Source organism: Arachis stenosperma, chromosome 3 (assembly GCF_014773155.1).
Source record: "Arachis stenosperma cultivar V10309 chromosome 3, arast.V10309.gnm1.PFL2, whole genome shotgun sequence".
NCBI lineage: Eukaryota > Viridiplantae > Streptophyta > Magnoliopsida > Fabales > Fabaceae > Arachis > Arachis stenosperma.
In genome coordinates, this window is record NC_080379.1 from 158,139,533 (window position 1) to 158,157,872 (window position 18,340).

Consider the following 18,340-nt stretch of genomic DNA (forward strand, 5'->3'; position numbering starts at 1 on the left):
TGCTCTAAGATACTAAGTTCCTTGTATGCACCTTTACAACTAAACTGGCCAAGCTCTTTGAACACAGCTATGCTTCGCATAGGTTCATTCTCGCCAGGGTCGGAAATCTTAGAATTTTCATCCAAATATCTCCCCACAAGGGTCATTGCTTCTTCAGAGATATAACCCTCAGATATTGACCCCTCAGGACGTGCTTTGTTTCCCACATAACTCTTTAGTGTGCGCAAATATCTAAAATTAAATTTTTAGGGGATGTTAGAAACCTACATATAGAATACTATAAGGCAGATTCTAAGTTATTGTCAATTCTAAAGGGCTAACCTCTCAACAGAGTACATCCAGTGATATTGAACTAGTCCGGCTAACTTAGCTTCATGGGCAAGATGAACGGTTAGGTGAACCATCACATAAAAAAAAGCCGGAGGAAAAACCGTCTCTAATTTACAAAGGGTTATTGCAATCTGGGTTTCAAGTTTGTCTAGGACGTCCACCTTCAACTCTTTGGAACAAAGCTCTCCAAAGAAAATACTTAGATGAATCAACGGTTCACAAACTTCTTTGGGTAAAAGCTCACGAAGGGCAAGTGGTAGCAGCCGTTCTATTAGGACATGGCAATCATGGCTCTTCAAGCCATAAATTTTGCAATCTTCAACGTGCACACACCTTCTAATATTTGATGAATACGAATCAGGCAACTTGAGTTCTTTCAAGAACTAACAAAAAAGTTGCCTTTCATTCTCCTTCCTAGTCTTTGACAAAGTATATTTGGAAATCGGCATCACAAACTTGTTGCCCACTCTACGAGGATGAAGGTCTCTCTTGATACCCATAAGTTGAAGATCAAGTCGTGCATTAAGATTGTCCTTTGTCTTTCCATCTATATTTAACAGTGTACCCAGTATATTATCGAAGACGTTCTTCTCTATATGCATTACATCTAAATTATGACGTAACAATAATGTCTTCCAATAAGGCAACTCAAAAAAAATGCTTTTCTTTTTCCAATTTTCAGCCGCCTTGTCATGCTCAGATTTCTTTCTTTTTTTACTATTGTTCCCAAACTCCGTTTGTTCAAAAGTCTTGAATTCTTCTACGACATCATAACCAGAAAGTGGCTTAGGTGCTTCGCCAAGTTCCCTGGTATTGTCGAAAGAACTCTTATTTCTTCGCCATGGATGATCATGCGGCAAATAGCGGCGATGACCCATATAGCAATGCTTGTGTCCATGTTTCAGCCTCTTAGAACTAGTTTTTCCTGTGGCAAAACGCACATGCAAGTGCACCTTTAGTGCTCCAACCTGATAACATGGCATAGGCTGGATAATCATTTATTGTCCATAAAACTGCAGCAGACAACTTAAAGTTCTGTTTTTGAACCACGTCAAATGTTTCAACACCCCCTTCCCACAATTCTTTCAACTCTTCAATTAACGGTTCTAAGTATACATCAATAGAATTGCCAGGGGATTTAGGGCCTGGAATAAGTAGAGATAACATCCAATTTGAATGTTTCAAAACCATCCAAGGAGGATAGTTATATGGAATGAGAACAACTGGCCAAGTACTATAGGAAATGTTCATATTGCCAAACGGATTGAATCCATCACTAGCAACTCCAAGCCTGATATTTCTAGCATCACGTGCAAACCATTCGTGCTCCTTATCAAATGTCTTCCACGCCATCGAATCTGCTGGGTGTTTTAGGACTCCATCGTCAAGTCGTTTCTCTTTGTGCCACCTTATTGCTAGCGCTGTTTCTTCACACATGAAGATCCTTTGAAGCCTAGGTTTTAACGGAAAGTATCTTAGTATCTTCTGGGGTACCTTCTTCCGTAGGTTATCCTTTTCATTCCCCTTCCCCTTCACCCATCTAGATTGCTTACACTTTGGACATTCATTAAGACCAGCGTATGTTTGCCCCCGAAACAAAATGCAGTCATTCACACAAGCATCTATCTTCTCGTAATCTAATCCCAAATCTCGAATCACTTTTCGAACGTCATAAAATGAAGTTGGACAAGAATTTTCCTTTGAAAATATGCTTTTTAGAAAGAGCAACAAAGCATCAACTGAATTATTGCTCCATCCATAGTGACATTTCATTTGAAACAACTTGACAATGAAAGATAACCTTGATATCCCACTGTCCGGATAAAGGCTTTGCTCATAATCCCTCATTAGCCTCTGGAACCTCTTTGCCCCCTGATGAGGTTCTTCTTCTATATTTTCATCTACGTTGGTAGCGAAATCTCTCAGCGTCTCCCCTAGTGTTTCTCCTCTAAAGATGTTATACAACATCTCATAAGTAGCAGAATCATTCTCCCTTTCACAATCAATTTCATTTAGATCAGACACATCTATAGTGGATGTATCTTGAAGTATCTCACCATGATGCACCCATGTTTTATAAGAGGTCACTATCCCCCATTGGCGCACATGATGATGAACTTCATTTCTAAATTTGAACATAAAATTGTTGCATTTGGGACAAGGACAACGTATTTGATTTTTCACACCGGGTTGAGAGAAGGCAATATCCAAAAATAATTTATCGAGGCACTTCCTAAACTCAGGAGTACGCCTATCAAAATTAACCCAATATTTCTGGTAATTGACCATTGGACTAATTTCTGCAGCAGACGAGAATGGATAGAAGGATGTAAAGAGTGAAAACAAAAAGCGGGGCATGACATAACATAGAATCACAGCGGCTATCACTTTCAAAATCACCAAAAAAGTGCAAAAAATAGAACCAAAATAATAAAACCCAGAAATAAAAAATAGAATAAAAATATCAACTCTCCAAATAACCTAAAAATCAGATAATCAACCATGTTACACACCAATACTTTCAGCCACAACAACATCAGCATAATCAACCAACAATATTTTCAACCACAATATCAGCAGAATCAAGGTTCAATATTTCAGCTAAGATTATCAGATAACAGCATATTTAACAATACTCAAATAAACTAAAGTTACCTTAAGCAGAAACGTAATCAGACCAGACCAGATCAGCAGGAGAAGAAGGACACCCGATTCAGACCAGCAGAGGCAAAGGACAACGCCAGATGAGCAGAGCAGCATAAACTATCCTAATTCAATGCAATGTAAAATACATAACATTATTAACAAAATTTAATCCATATCTCTATGTTACTAAGGATCAAATAGTTACCTACTTTACTCATTTCACAAACACAAAAGTAAAAAAAAAATAGAATCGAACAGACTTAAAAGAAAGCAAAAGCTAATAACACTAATATAGTCCAACAGATATAAAACTAATATCTTCAGTCACAACATCAGCAGAATCAAGGTTCATCTACATTAAACTAGACTTACCTTCAGCAGAGGAGACGATCGGAGTAGACCGGCAACAGACCAACAAAGCACGGCAGAACCAGATGAAATTAAAGACTGCAACACAACACCAGAAGAAGACCTTTTTATTAAATCTTCATCATTTCACTATCAAGCTAGGAGACAAAGAAATTAATTCTAATAAAAGCTTCTTCTGCTTTATTATGTAACTCAGGTATTCCAACTTAAGTATACAAGCCTCAACAAAGGAAAAAGAACAAACAGAACAACATATTAAATCATCTACTTTTACATACAGATACAGTTAGGAATTAGCATCAATTTTTCTATTCTAAACCTACAATAAAATAGCAACAATGAAGTCCACAAAATTACTGTACAATAACTACATATAAGAAAAAAAATCACCTCTACAGCGAAGAATGTCAGCAGCAGAACCACACTCAGCGACGGGTTGGGGCCGTTCCACCGTCGAAGGCGCAAGCCACAGGCGAGGACAGCTGACAGCACGATCAGAGCTTTGGCACGAGCAGAGCTTTGGCACGGACAGAGCACACCCAGCAGAGGAGTCACCCAACAAGACGACCACAAAAACGGAGGTAGCAGATACAGAAGAGGCACGACGCGGAGGCGGAGATGGCGGAACGCACGGGAGCCTAGACGGCCAGGACGACACGGACGGAGGTGAGCAGCGGCGCAGACGAAGCAGATTTGAGGAGCGACTGGAGAACCACGACGCCGCCTGAGACGTCTCCCAGGGGCTAGGCCGGCGACTCTTCCTCCGGCAGCATAGGGTTTCGACAGCGCGATGGGTTGAGAGTGGCTGGGTGTGAGGCTTCGAGTGAGGTGGGGGAATGGGGAAACTTAGGGTTTTTTTTTTTACTTTTTACATTCACTATAGATATTACCTCTTGGGTTTTTACACTGCATTTTGTTTTTTTAATTTTTTTTGGAATATTTTTAATTACTGTTATTTATAGTTATAAATTAATAAAAAAAATTAAATTTCACAAATTAGTTTTAAGTTATCTTAAAATTCTGATTATTAAAAATTATATACTAATTTTATAAAAGGCATATAAATTAATATTTATATCATTTAAAAATTAATGAATATGTAAAAAATAATATAAAAAATATAATTTAAAAGAGTTATATAAACAATTTTTTTTAATTTCTAAAACAAAATACAATTATTTTAAAAAAATATATAGACAATTTTTTTAATTCATAAAGTTTTTAACATTTTGAAAAAAAAATTATAAATTATACATATATTTTGTGACACAAAAAAAAATTATTACAAACAATGTTGAATTTGGTGACAAATTAATTTTTTGTTACAAAATAATTTGAATTTTTCAGACAAAAAAATATTTTGTTACAAAATATTTGGATTTTTTGAAACAAAAAACTATTTTGTTACAAAATACTACGAGTTTTTGCAACTATTTTACTTTTTGTTACAAAATATTATAATATTTTGTAACAACACAATACGGCGTTACGAAAACTACCATAATTTGTAACAAAATAAAAAGGATTGTTACAAAATATCTGGATGTTTTGTAACAATTTGTAATATTGTTACAAAATATATTTTTTTTGTAACAATCAGCAACTATTATTACAAAAAAATAGTTTTTTGTAACAAATTTAATTTTGATACAAAATTTTTGTTACAAATGTTCCATTTTCTTGTAGTGATGGGAAGGGAGTTTCTCACTCTCTTTTGAGTACTTATTACCATATCTAACTAGCAATGGAGATCCAATCTGAGTCGATTTAAGAGGGGACGCGTGGACTTTATCTGCATTGGGCCTTTAAAGTAACGAACCTAAGTCGGATTTGGGACCCTAACAATGGATTTTAGTTGATCTTACTTGCATTGAGGTCTTACTAGACCCAAATATATCTTAGATTAATATTTTGAGTCATTATTATAGCAAATACTATACTATTTAATATTATAACACTTAGTATATATAAAAGTTGAATATATTTACAAGATATTTTTTTAATTCAAATTAAAAAAAAATTAATTATCTCTTTTTTAATTTTAAATATTATTTTTTAATGTAACAAAAAAGTAAAAATAACATAATTACTCACATAATTAAAATAGATAATTTTAATATATACATGACACTATATATATTAAGAATTATTATATATGATGTATAATTTTTTTTTGTAATGACTATTTATATAATTTATTGAATAATTTTTTCATCTTAATATTTAATAAATTAACATACAAAATATTATTTAACATATAAAATAAATAACTTAAGTCATCATTTAGGACAATAAATATAAAAGTGTAAATGTTTATTTATTTATTTATTTATTAGTAGTGAAAAATATGTAAATAGTATAAACTGATATTTTCTTAGTATAAAAGCAATAATAAAGGTTATTAATGAAATTAATTATCTGATTAAAAAATTATGAAAAGTTGTTTAAATAATAATAACAAATAAGATCACTTTTTTTACATATTACAAAGTTTATGAAAAAAATTTTGGATAATAAATCAATTCTCAATAAATTATACATTAATTCTGTCAAAAAAATAAATAATTAATACATTGGATATCATTATTTACGTACTAATATATCGATTATTAAGTTTATAATTAATTTTAATCTAATTTTTGATAATTAAAATTTAAATGATTGAAATTATTAAATGCTAAATATTTTATATCTAACCAATTTATTTTTTATTGAAATAAAAAATAGTGATTAATCAATTTTAAATTTAAATTTAAATTTGAATAAGAAAATAAAAGATATTTTAAATTTTATCTCACTAACCAGAATTAATTTCAAGACATGAAATTATTTTGCACATCATATATATATATATATATATATATATATATATATATATATATATATATATTATAGGATACTATGGTCATTTGCTATTTTTTAACGGTAAATATTATCAAATAAAATGGTGTAAGAAATTAGAAAAAAATGTATTTATAAATTTAGAAAATATTAATTTATTTTTCAATAGAATAAATTATATATTGAATAATAAAAGTTATTATTGGTTTCTCTTCGCACTAACTAATACTCAATGATGGTGTTTCGGAATACCATGTTATTAAGAAATATTAATTGATCTAATAACTTTTGTAACGACATAAGTTTATGAATTTAAAAATTTAAAAATCATTTCATAAAATGTGAAGTTTTAACAAATAACAATATTGATCATATTGTTTTGACTTTAAGAATGAATACGATACCAACAAATAAAATTGTCCTAAGTAAATTTCAACAAAGACAAAAGTCCATAAGTATTGCTATTAATAAAAAATTAATTTATTTTAAAGACAAATAGTCAAATACAATTTTTTTCTACGAATTTCTTAACTCGACAAATCGATGATTAATCCATCACATATTGATGTTCTATTTATTAAAGGTGAGATTCAAACTCCAAATATTTACTTAAGTAGACAAATGAGATAACTATTCAACCAATTCAAATTGATTAAAATAAATATTAATTATTTTTAATATTTTTAAATTATAAAATATTTATAATAATAATTACTATATATATTTTTATTTAAATTTTAATAAAAAAAATTTATATAATTTTATGTATTATTCCACGTAGAACACGGAAATGTATACTAGTAACTTATAAGTAACTTATAAATCTACAATTGCAATTTCAAAGACTTGATATTTTTTTCCCTCAACAACATATAATTCTATTGCAAAGTATTTTAAAGAGCCTACTTGATATTTATATCTCTGACAGATCTATAAATCCATACAAAATTTCTAAATAAAAAAAAAAAAACTTGTCATATACTTAAAATACATTATACTACTTTAGTAATTGTAATGCTTAAAAATAAGAAATACATTTTCTCTTGTATATAAATTTTAATATGTATATATATCTCGTACATAATACTTCCAACGAATAAACAAATAGATTATCAACAAGTGATATATATATATATATTAATAAAAAATAAATAAAATATATTTTACTGTTAGAAATATAATTATTAATATTATTTTTTATTAATTTAAATTTTTAAATAAATAATTTGATGATATAGTATCTGTTTATATCTTGACCCAAATGATAAGTCATGCCGAAATTAAGTTAAAAGGCCTAATTTATAAGATTGGCCTCCACTGCTTATCCGACTTCTTCAAAGAGGTTGGGGTCAACGTGAGCAGACACTTAACACTTATCTAAGTAACTGCTTCCATAAATCTCTCTCCCACTTCTAGATGGGAGATCTCAACAATCTTAAACTAAAGGGACGGTTATCCACCATCAGAAGTGGGACTATTTCAACGGTGGTTATTGGCTCATCTCCTATAAATACCCTAACACACTCAAGTACATTCAAGTTCCAATATATTCAAAACCCGCTTAACCCCTTGTTGACATAGGTATCGGAGTGTCTTTGCAGATACCACCCCCCATTTCTCAAAACGCACAACTCGGACGACGGCTCCCAAGCGAGAATAACTCGGAGATCATCGCATAATGGTAGATGACCAGCATGAAGATGGACACACTGCATCTGAGTCTGATCAAGAGCATCAGGACGCGGTCAATAATGACCAAGCGATAATATCCCTACAAGGAGCAAAAGGACCGCGTGGCGAAGGCCCCTCGAATACTCAGGGATCAAAGAAAGTTTTCTATGAGGTTTATCAGCCTGGAAAAGAAGGGCAACCTCATTCCACCGACCTCATGAGACTCCTACATGGCCACCAAGGTCGACTCGAGCAACTAGAACAAGAGTTGGAGCGACAACGTGAAGCGGAGCGAAGCCTAAGGAGAGAAATCGAGTGACAAAGAGAGCTTGAAGAAAAGCTCTCGAGGCTGGAATCCAATCTTTGAAATAAGGATTCTCGCGCAGATTGAGAGGACACCCCATTAGGAGAAGAATATCCATTTACTGGGATATCATGAGGGCTAAAGTTCTCAGAAACTTTAAAAGCCCCGATATGGATCTGTATGATGGGATGACTGACCCAAAACATCACCTCAATAATTTCAAAAGTCGGATGCACTTGGCTGATTCCTCCGACGCTACCCACTACAAAGCCTTCCCAACGACTTTGACAAAAGCGGCCATAAAGTGGTTCGATAGTCTCCCCTCCAGATCGGTCACTAGCTTCGACGACCTCTCGCGCAAGTTTCTTGCGCGATTTTTAATTCAGAAAGACAAGGTCAAGCACGCCCTAGCCTCCTAAGAGTCAAACAGGAGGTCGAAGAATCCCTGAGAGACTACATGAAAAGGTTTAATAAGGCGTGCTTAGAAATCCAAGACCTGCCCACTGAGGCAGTAATAATGGGTCTCGTTAATGGACTCCAAGAAGGACCATTCTCCCAGTCCATCTCAAAGAGACACCCGACTTCTTTGAGCGATGTACAAAAGCGAGCTGAGAAGTACATTAATATGGAGGAGAATGCCAGATTACGAGAACCGAGCTGGCGGCCAGAGCATTCTCACCAATCAAAAGAAAAAGGAGAAGGAGCCAAAAGAAAGGAAGAAGTTGGGTCCGAAAGGCCTAGAAGATACCACTCCTATACTGTGAATATCACAAATTGTATGGACACTCCACTAATGAGTGTTACGACCTAAAAATGTAATAGAAAAGTTGGTCAGAAAAGGCCAGCTAGATAGATATCTCATGGAAAGGTTGGACAATCATAGGAAGAGAAAAAGTGTTGAGGAAGGTCACGAACGGAAGGGCCCGCGCCCGCAGACTTCCGAACGACACATCCATATGATATCGGGGGGATTTGCGGGAGGAGGACTGACCAAGTCATCTCGAAAAAGACATCTGAAAGAAGTCTATCAAGTCGGGAGTGATGGACCCGACCTCCCCACCATCTCTTTCGCCAAAGAGAACGGACAGGGAATCATATCCGGACTAATGAACCAGTGGTAATCACAATGATCCTATCCAATGCTCATCTACATCGAACCCTGATAGATCAAAGGAGCTCAGCCAATATACTGTTTAAGGCAACATTTGATAAGATGGGACTAGAGGAAAAGGAACTGAAAGCCTACTCGGACACCCTTTTCGGCTTAGGAGATGCGCCTATCAAGCCATTAGGCTTCATCTCCCTGCACACAACTTTTAGAAAGGGGATGAATTCTAAAACTCTAAGCATCGACTTCATTGTTTTCGATGTAGCTTCTGCTTATAATGCTTTGATAGGCAGAACAACTTTAAATTGGCTCGGAGTGGTTGTTTCTACCCCATCATCTCTGTATGAAGTTCCCAACGTTAGAAGGAATTGCTACTATCAGGTGAGATCAGAAGTTAGCAAGAAAGTGTTACAATGAAAGCCTGAACCTTAGAGGTAAAGGCAAGGAAGTTAATGCAGTAGAGCTTGGAGGAACCCAGCGAAAGAATAATTACGACCACATTCCAGAGAAAGGACAGAAGAAGTCCAGATTGGACAAGAGGTAAAAAAAACACCAACATAGGAGCCAACATGAGGGCAGAGCTGAAACAATAACTAATAAAGCTCCTACGAGAAAACTCCGACCTCTTCGCCTGGAAAGCTTCTGACATGCCTGGAATAGATCCCGAGCTTATGTCACATAGGTTGGCTGTCTATCCAAGATCCCGACATATCCAGTAGAGGAGACGAAAGCTCGGGACAGAGTGAGCTGATGCGTGAGCATCTTCTCTATCTTTTCCTAGTGAATTTGCATATAATTGGTTGAGTTTAATTAATAATTAATTATATTTTAGCCACTATGGATGGTATTTTAAATTTTGGACAATTTTATTTATTTCAGGTAGTATTCGGCGGAATTTGATGGAGTTTCTGCAACACAAGAGTCAAAGTAGATGGCTGCGAGGAGCGACGCACACACGTGCCTGACGCGTACGCGTGATGTGCGCGATCTGCAAAAGTTACAGAAATTGCTGGCATGAATTTTGGGCCGCGTTTTGACATAGTTTCTGGCCCAGAAAATACATATTAGAAGCTGTAGAATGGACAAATCAAGTGGTCCCCACCCATCAGCGAAAGACTTGTTAATTAATTCGAATTTAAATTCAAATATGATTTTTAGGAAAAGATATTATTTTTAGATAATTAGATATTAATTTATTAGGATTAGTTATAAATAGGAACTCTGTACATTTAGACGAAGACACACATTGTTACCAGAACCCTTATTTTTCCTCTCTGAACCATGAGCAATTAATCCTTCATTGTTAAGGTTAGGAGCTCTGTCTATTTTCATGGATTGATTCGTTTGATCTTTTTAATTTAATTCATGTTTTGATTTATATTTCAATAATTATTTTCGTTCTTTATTTTATGAATATGGGTGGAACGGAAGTATGACCCATATTCTAATTGAGTTCTTGTAAAACTTGTAAAAGCTATTTACTTGAACAACAGCTTGAAAACATATTATACTGAATTTTTAATTGTTTGTATTTAACGAGATACGTGACATATAATCCTCTTATTTGTGGATAATTAGGATTCTTTTGGCATATAAACTAGAAATTGATCATCATCCTCTAATTGGAATTAATTGACCAAGGAATTGGCAATTAATGAATTTTAGAGGAGACTAGGAAGGTCTAAGGAATTAGGGTCTAGTCACATATAGTTTGCCATGAAATTAAATCTTGCATGATTAAATTAATTAGTAATAAAAATTAATCCGAAAATTAGATAACTCTGAAACCTTAACTGCTTTCTCAATACTTTATTCTTAACTTATTTATCTGCCTGTCTTTAATATTCCAAGTTTGCTGTTTAATGCTCTTTGAATATCTCAAAACCATTTTCTGCTTGCCTAACTAAGCTTATCACTCAATAACTGTTACTTAATCCATCAATTCTCGTGGGATCGACCTTTACTCACGTAAGGTATTACTTGATACGACCCGGTGCACTTGCCGGTTAGTAGTGTGGGTTGTAAAATACCGCACCAAGTTTTTGGCGCCATTGTCGGGGATTGATAGTGATTAACAACTATTAGTTGTTTGATTGCTTAGATTAGGTATTTTATTTTTAATTTTATTAAAAGCTATTTAAAAAAAAATAAAAATTTAAAAAAAATTTCGAAAAAAATAAATTTTTAAATAAATAAATAGCACCAATATTTTTCTTAATTTCTGAAATTAAGTTTGGTGTTACCTATTTATTATTTAGTATTTTTATTTTATTATTTTACACAGATTACCTCACTGGAAATCTTTTACACTCTGACGTAGAGATTCCCATCTTTTCTTGTTTGCTGTTTGTTTATGCGCAGGAACAGAGACAAAGAACATCTCTTAGGCTTTGATCCTGAACCTGAAAGGACTTTCAAGCGGTGTTTACAACAAGCAAGACTTTAATAGGCTGCAGAATCCACTATGGATCCGACTAATACTGAGAATGCCAATGCAGCAAATCCGAATGGGAATGAACAAAAGAGAGTACTTGGCTCTTTCTCTGATCCTACTGCAGATCTGTATGGAAAGAGTATTATGGTGCCTCCTATTACTGCGAACAACTTTGAGTTGAAGCCTCAACTGGTCACTCTAGTGCAACAAAACTGCCAGTATCACGGTCTTCCCCACGAAGATCCAAATCAATTTATCTCTAGTTTTCTGCAAATTTGTGATACTGTAAAGACAAATGGAGTAAACCCTGATGTGTTGATGATTGGATTTTTGATGCTATAGAATTTCACTAATGAAATCTCGTTGTAAAGTATAGTTTCTAAACCAAACAATAATCCTTTCATACAAAAAGTTGTTTGTCACTAGTACAAACCCCTAAAATTTATAAACCGAAGTATTAAACCTCGGGTCGTTCTCCCTAGGAATTACAATAAAGTGTCTTGTTATTGGTTGTGAGTTATTTTGGGGTTTTTGAGATTATAGACAAGAATTATAAATGGCAAAGAAAATAAACTAACAACTAACAAAGCTCTTGGCAAGATATGAGAACTAGAAGTCCTATCCTAGTTGTCCTTCTCAATTGTGATGAGAATTGTGTATTGCTCCCACTTAGTTAACCTCTAACCATGGAGAAAAGTCAAGTGGATGAATCAATTTGATTCCTCAAGTCCCAATCAACTCCTAGAGGAAAGACTAGCTTTAGAGGCATTCAAATCAATTAGCAACTTCTAATTATCAATCAACAAAGGAATTAGATAACTCAAGAGTCACTAATCACTCTACCAAAGCCAAGAGGAACAAAATCTATACTAAAATCCAACCAAGCATTTCATCAAACACTTGGAAGGCACAAAAGAAGAGTATAGTAAATCACAACAAGAATGAATTCTAGCTACAATTGAATACAAAGAATAAACAACAACAATCAAGGAAATCACAATTATCATGAATTACCTCAAATTGCATTATTGAAAGAAAACAAATGAACAACAATCTATCCAAAACAAAATGAAGAATTACAATTATTAAAGCATCTAACTAGAAAGAGGAGAAGGAGAAGATTAAGATTTGATAAAGGAGAAGTGAATTAAAGCATGAATTAAACCTAGATCTAAGAAGAGAGATTAACCTAAACCTAATCCTAATTCTAGAGAGAAGTGAGAGCTTCTCTCTCTAAAACTAACTCTAAACTAATCCTAATTATGCTATATGATAGATTCCTCCCTTCCCCTCAATCCTTGATCCTTTTATTCCCTTCTATCAGTAATTGGCGCAAAAATGGGTTCAGAAACCCTTCCAAATCGCCAGGCACGTGTTGCTTTAATGAAGTCATGTGCGGGCTTCGACGCGTGTGCGCACGGTATGCGTGCGCGTCCCTGGCCGATTCTGCAATGTGCGCGCGGGCGCCTTGTGCTCGTGCGCGTGCTTGGCCGAGATCAATTCTTTGTCTTTTGTGCTTCTCTCCACTTGCATGCTTTCTTCCTTGCTCCTTTGATCCATGTCTAGCCTATTTCAACCTGAGATTACTAGCAAACACATCAAGGCATCTTATGGGATCAAAGAGGAATTAGAATTCATCAAAACAAGGCTTAAAAGGCATGTTGTTACACTTAAGCACAAATACGGGAGAGATTACAAAACCATGCTGATTCATAGGTTAAATACGAGAAAAGGTCATCAAAATACTCTAAATTCAATACAAGATAAACCCTAAAAATGGGGTTTATCATGTGTACAAACTCATACTCTTCCCGTTTGCTCTGAGGGATGGAGCAAAGCTATGGCTAGATTCCCAACCCAAGGAGAGTTTGGACACTTAGAACAAGGTGGTTACTGAGTTTCTCACTAAATTTTCCCACCAAAGAAGCTGACTAAGCTTATGGTGGAGGTTCAGACCTTCAGACAAAAGGATGGTGAGACTCTGTATGAAGCTTGGGAGAGATACAAGCTACTGACTAGGCAATGCCCTCCAGACATGTTCTCCAAATGGACTTAACTTGATATCTTTTATGAAGGCTTGGGTGAAATGTCCAATATGTGCTTAGACAATTCTGCAGGAGGTTCATTGCACAAGAAAAAGACACCGGAGGAGACTATTGAGCTGATTGAATTTGTTGCAAGCAACCAATATTTATACTCCTCTAACAGGACCCCTGTGAATTCTGAAACCCCTCAGAAGAGAGGCGTGTTAGAAGTAGATGCTATTAATGCTCTTCTTGCTCAGAACAAGCTGATGTCTCAACAAATAAATCTACTTACTCAACAGATGGGTGGCATGCAAGTCTCAGCTATCAACACCCAAAATCTACCACAGGAAGTCTCCTATGACATGGCAGGTAATTTTGTGCAAAATGATAATTATGATTATGCTCAACCTTCTTTTGAACAGGTGAATTACATGGGGAGTGGTCCTAGGAATCCCAACAATGATCCATATTCTAAGACATACAACCAGGGATGGAGGAATCACCCAAATTTTGGACGGAGGGATCAACCTCAGAGACCTCAGAACTTCAACAATAATTCTCAGGGCAGTTTCCAATAGAACAATGATTTGGAAGCAATATTGATGGGTTTTAGACAGGAAACCAGAGCATCCATCAAGAACCTGGAGACTCAAATGGGTCAAATAGCCACCAAAGTTAATAAAATTGATCAGAGGACCACTAATAGCCTTCCTAGTAACACAATTCCAAATCTAAGAGAGAAATGCAAGGCTATCTCCGTGATAAGTGGACACGTGGCAAGTACGGAAGCACAAGTTATGCAGGAAACCAGAGCCTCCATTAGAAATTTAGAGGTGCTAGTGGGCCAACTGAGCAAGCAAATACTTGAGAAGTCTGCAAGTACATTTCAAAGTGATACAGTGGTGAACCCAGGAGAAGATTGCAAGGTTATTCAATTGAGAAGTGGTAAAGTAGCTGGCTCTGAGACCAAGGCCAATGAAGAGCTAGTTGAAAAGGAAGCTCCAGAGGAGAAGAAGCGAGAAGTAGACCACGCCCCTCCAAAGCGTACGGACAATCCATTCCTAGACTCTCTTGACACTCATCCTACATTGCCAAAGGCTCTTGAGTACAAACCTAAGATGCCATATCCTCAGAGACTTCAAAAGGAGACCAAGGACAAGAAGTTCTCAAAGTTTTTGGAAATCTTCAGAAAGTTACAAATCAATATTCCTTTTGCTGAGGTTTTGGAGCAAATGCTTATCTATGCCAAATTCATGAAGGAGCTGCTGTCAAAGAAAAAGCATTTAAAGGGAGATGAGACAGTAGTCCTAACTAAGAAATGTAGTGCTGTAATTTAGAATAACTTGCCAAAGAAAATGTTAGATCCAGGGAGCTTTCAAATTCCATGCACCATTGGGAGCACAACCTTTGAGAAAGCCCTATGTGATCTGGGGGCAAGCATAAATCTAATGCCCTTATCTGTGATGAAGAAGCTGCAAATCCAAGAGGCACAACCCACAAAGATAGCATTACAGATGGCAGACAAATCTATGAAGCCTGCATACGAATTAGTGGAGAATATCTTGGTCAAAGTGGGTAAGTTCTTCCTCCCAGCAGACTTTGTGATTCTTGACACGTGAGAGGATGAGAATGCCTCTATAATTCTAGGAAGACCATTCCTAACCACTGGAAGAGCTCTTATTGATGTAGAAGTAGGTGAATTAGTGCTTAGAGTGCATAATGAGCAACTGGTCTTTCATGTCTTCAAAGATATACATCCAACAGGTGAAGAAGAGAGGTGCATGCAGGCTGAGCTTATTGATCCAAACCTTCAAAAAACCCCTGATGATGCACAGCAGAATCTGTAGCTCAAACCTCCCTTGGTAATAGTCAATAAAATTCCTCCTGATATCAAACCTAAGTTTGGTGTTGGAAATGCATCATCTACCAAGGAGGAGGTTCCCAAAAAGAAGAAAGTACCCAGAGGATGGAGAAACAAAAAGATTCTCACTGAAGGTTTCTCCCCAGGAATGAAGGTGGTGTTGACTAGCAATTCAGCATGGGTTTATACAGTAATCAAAATCCTCTCTCTAGAGCATATTGAGCTACGTTATGGAGACATGGGAAAGAAGTTCAAAGTAAGGGGTGAAGAGCTGAACCCCTATGATCCTCCTCCTTAGAGGAGCTGACCGTCAAGCTAGTGACGATAAAGAAGCGCTTGTCGGGAGGCAACCCGATAATTTCGTATCCTTAGCTATTTTTATTTTTCGTAGTAGTAATTTTCTTATTTGATTTTTATTGATTTCTTACTAATTTTCTGATCATGCTGCTATTTTATCACAGGAACCGAACACCTCAAGCTCTATATAAAAAAAGCGCATACGACGCGCAAGCGTCACTGACGCGAACGCGTCGATCATGTGTGAGAGAAAAAAATAAATTTGACAGAGAGTTGCGCAGGAGTGGCGCCAGAATGGAGCCTTTTGCACAAACGATCCCACGCGTTTGTGTCGTTTGTGATTTTCGCCATTCACGCGGGCGCGTCATTGACACGAACGCGTGACCTGTAAATTCGACGTAAAAGAGTGTTTGGGCAGAGAGTTGTGCTGGCTTGGGGCAAGAAGTGTGCTAAAAGCACAAATTTGGTCACGCGGACGCGTGACTGACGCGTTCGCGTCAGTCGCACATATGGCCATCCACACGAGCGCGTGTATGACACGAACGCGTCGTATGAAAAATTGGTTCCCAAGCCATGTGAACAGAAAGTCGCGCGGGCGCGCGGCTGGCTTCGCGCGAATCGCACAATATCCAGGGCACGCGGACGCGTGCCTGACACCATCGCGTCATTATGAAGAATGCGCAACCCACGCGTACGCGTGCCGTACGCGTACGCGTCGCTTGCGCCGCCCAGTTTTCTTTCTCTCTCTCTCTCCAAATCCTGATTCTCTCTTATTCTTTTATCCTTTTATTTTTCTCTCCTCATAATCTTCGTCTCTTCTATTTTCAGTTCTTCTTTGCTTGAGAACAAGCAAACCTTTAAGTTTGGTGTTGACGTTGCGCTTATTGGTTTTCTGGCATAAAAGGGAGGCGAATCATCTTCACTAAGGAACACAACCTGAAGAATAAAGCGACCACTAGGATAACTAAGGTGGTTGAGTTCCTTTCATTTTTTTCCTTCCCTCTTTTTTCTATGTTATGCTCTGGTTTTCTACTATTTTGCGTTGTTTCTTGCATGATCTTTTATTAGTTAGAATTCTAGGACTAGTTTTTTTTCTTTAATGCTGAAAAGATGTTTCATGTACCATTCACTGAACTTGAATCTAAAAAGAAAATAAAAAGAAGTGATGTATTACATGAGAAATTGAGTTAATTTTAAGAATAGTCTAATTTACTTAAATGTGGTGGTATTTTCTATGATTTTTGAATGCATGATATGAACAGTGCATATTTGAATTTGAATCAAGGGATGTTGATGTATAAGGAACAGGAATTTAGAGAATTATTATGACTTCTCTGAAATAAACAAAAATTTAATCCTTGAAGTAAAATAAACAGCAAAAGAAAATAATAAACAAATAAATAATAAATAAAAGCAAGGTCCAAGACTCTGAGCATCAATGACTAGGGAGGTCAGACATGATTAAAAGCTCAAAGAGTTGTTTCCCTAGTCACATGCTTGTAGTGTGATTGTGTCAAGTAATCCTTGAGACAGAACACTTAGAGTCGAGACCAAGTGCGTTTAACAGAGTATGCCAAAGGCTTTGAGCACCACTGTCTGGGAGTAACTGAAAGAAAAAAATCAGAACTCAAAGAGAGTTTCCCAGTTAAGTGCTTGTGGTGTTTCTGTATCAAGTAACTCTTGAGACAAAACATTTAAAGTCACGGCTAGGCTCAAAGTGCAAAGCACCAAAGAAAAATAAATTAACAAAAATTTTGCTGTGTTCAAGGATTAAACTGAAATATAAAAGATTAGAGAATTCATAATATTATCCGGATTAAAATTTCGAATGACATTAACATTCTTCTGATTCAAAGGAGAGTGAGATGCCAAACCTATTCAGGATTGCATTTGTAAACCCCACAATAAAACGAGACACGAGCTTAATCGAACTCTCATTCTCATGCAAATTCACATCATAAGTTTATATTAGTTTTGGTTGCTTAGGGACAAGCAACAGTTTAAGTTTGGTGTTGTGATGCGTGAGCATCTTCTCTATCTTTTTCTAGTGAATTTGCATATAATTGGTTGAGTTTAATTAAGAATTAATTATATTTTAGCCACTATGGATGCTATTTTGAGTTTTGGGCAATTTAATTTATTTCAGATAGCATTCGGCGGAATTTGATGGAGTTTCTGCAGTACAAGAATCAAAGTAGATGGCTGCGAGGAGCGACGCACACGCGTGCCTGACGCGTGCACGTGATTTGGAAGTTTTCACGGTGACGCGTGTGCGTGACTGACGCATGCGCGTGACTGACGCGCACGCGTGAATTGAAGATTTGCTCAGTGAAGCGTCCGCGTGACCGACGCGTCCGCGTGACTTACGAAGAAGAGTCACGCGTACGCGTGATGTGCGCGATCTGCAAAAGTTATAGAAATCGTTGGCGTGGATTTTGGGCCGCGTTTTGAC

General features: G+C 36.1%; 1 protein-coding gene across 1 annotated transcript; it reads right to left on the reverse strand.

Annotated features, from left to right (window-relative positions):
- Positions 1-1,245: 1,245 nt before the first annotated feature.
- On the reverse strand, positions 1,246-2,619 carry LOC130967044 (uncharacterized). Its single transcript, XM_057891866.1, has one exon. The coding sequence runs from the start codon at positions 2,617-2,619 to the stop codon at positions 1,246-1,248; it is 1,374 nt and encodes a 457-aa protein (XP_057747849.1).
- Positions 2,620-18,340: the final 15,721 nt, after the last annotated feature.

What these genes read in the sequence shown, in the direction of transcription:
- LOC130967044 (XM_057891866.1), bottom strand. Translation starts at nt 2,619, where the DNA reads ATGGTCAATTACCAGAAATATTGGGTTAATTTTGATAGGCGTACTCCT.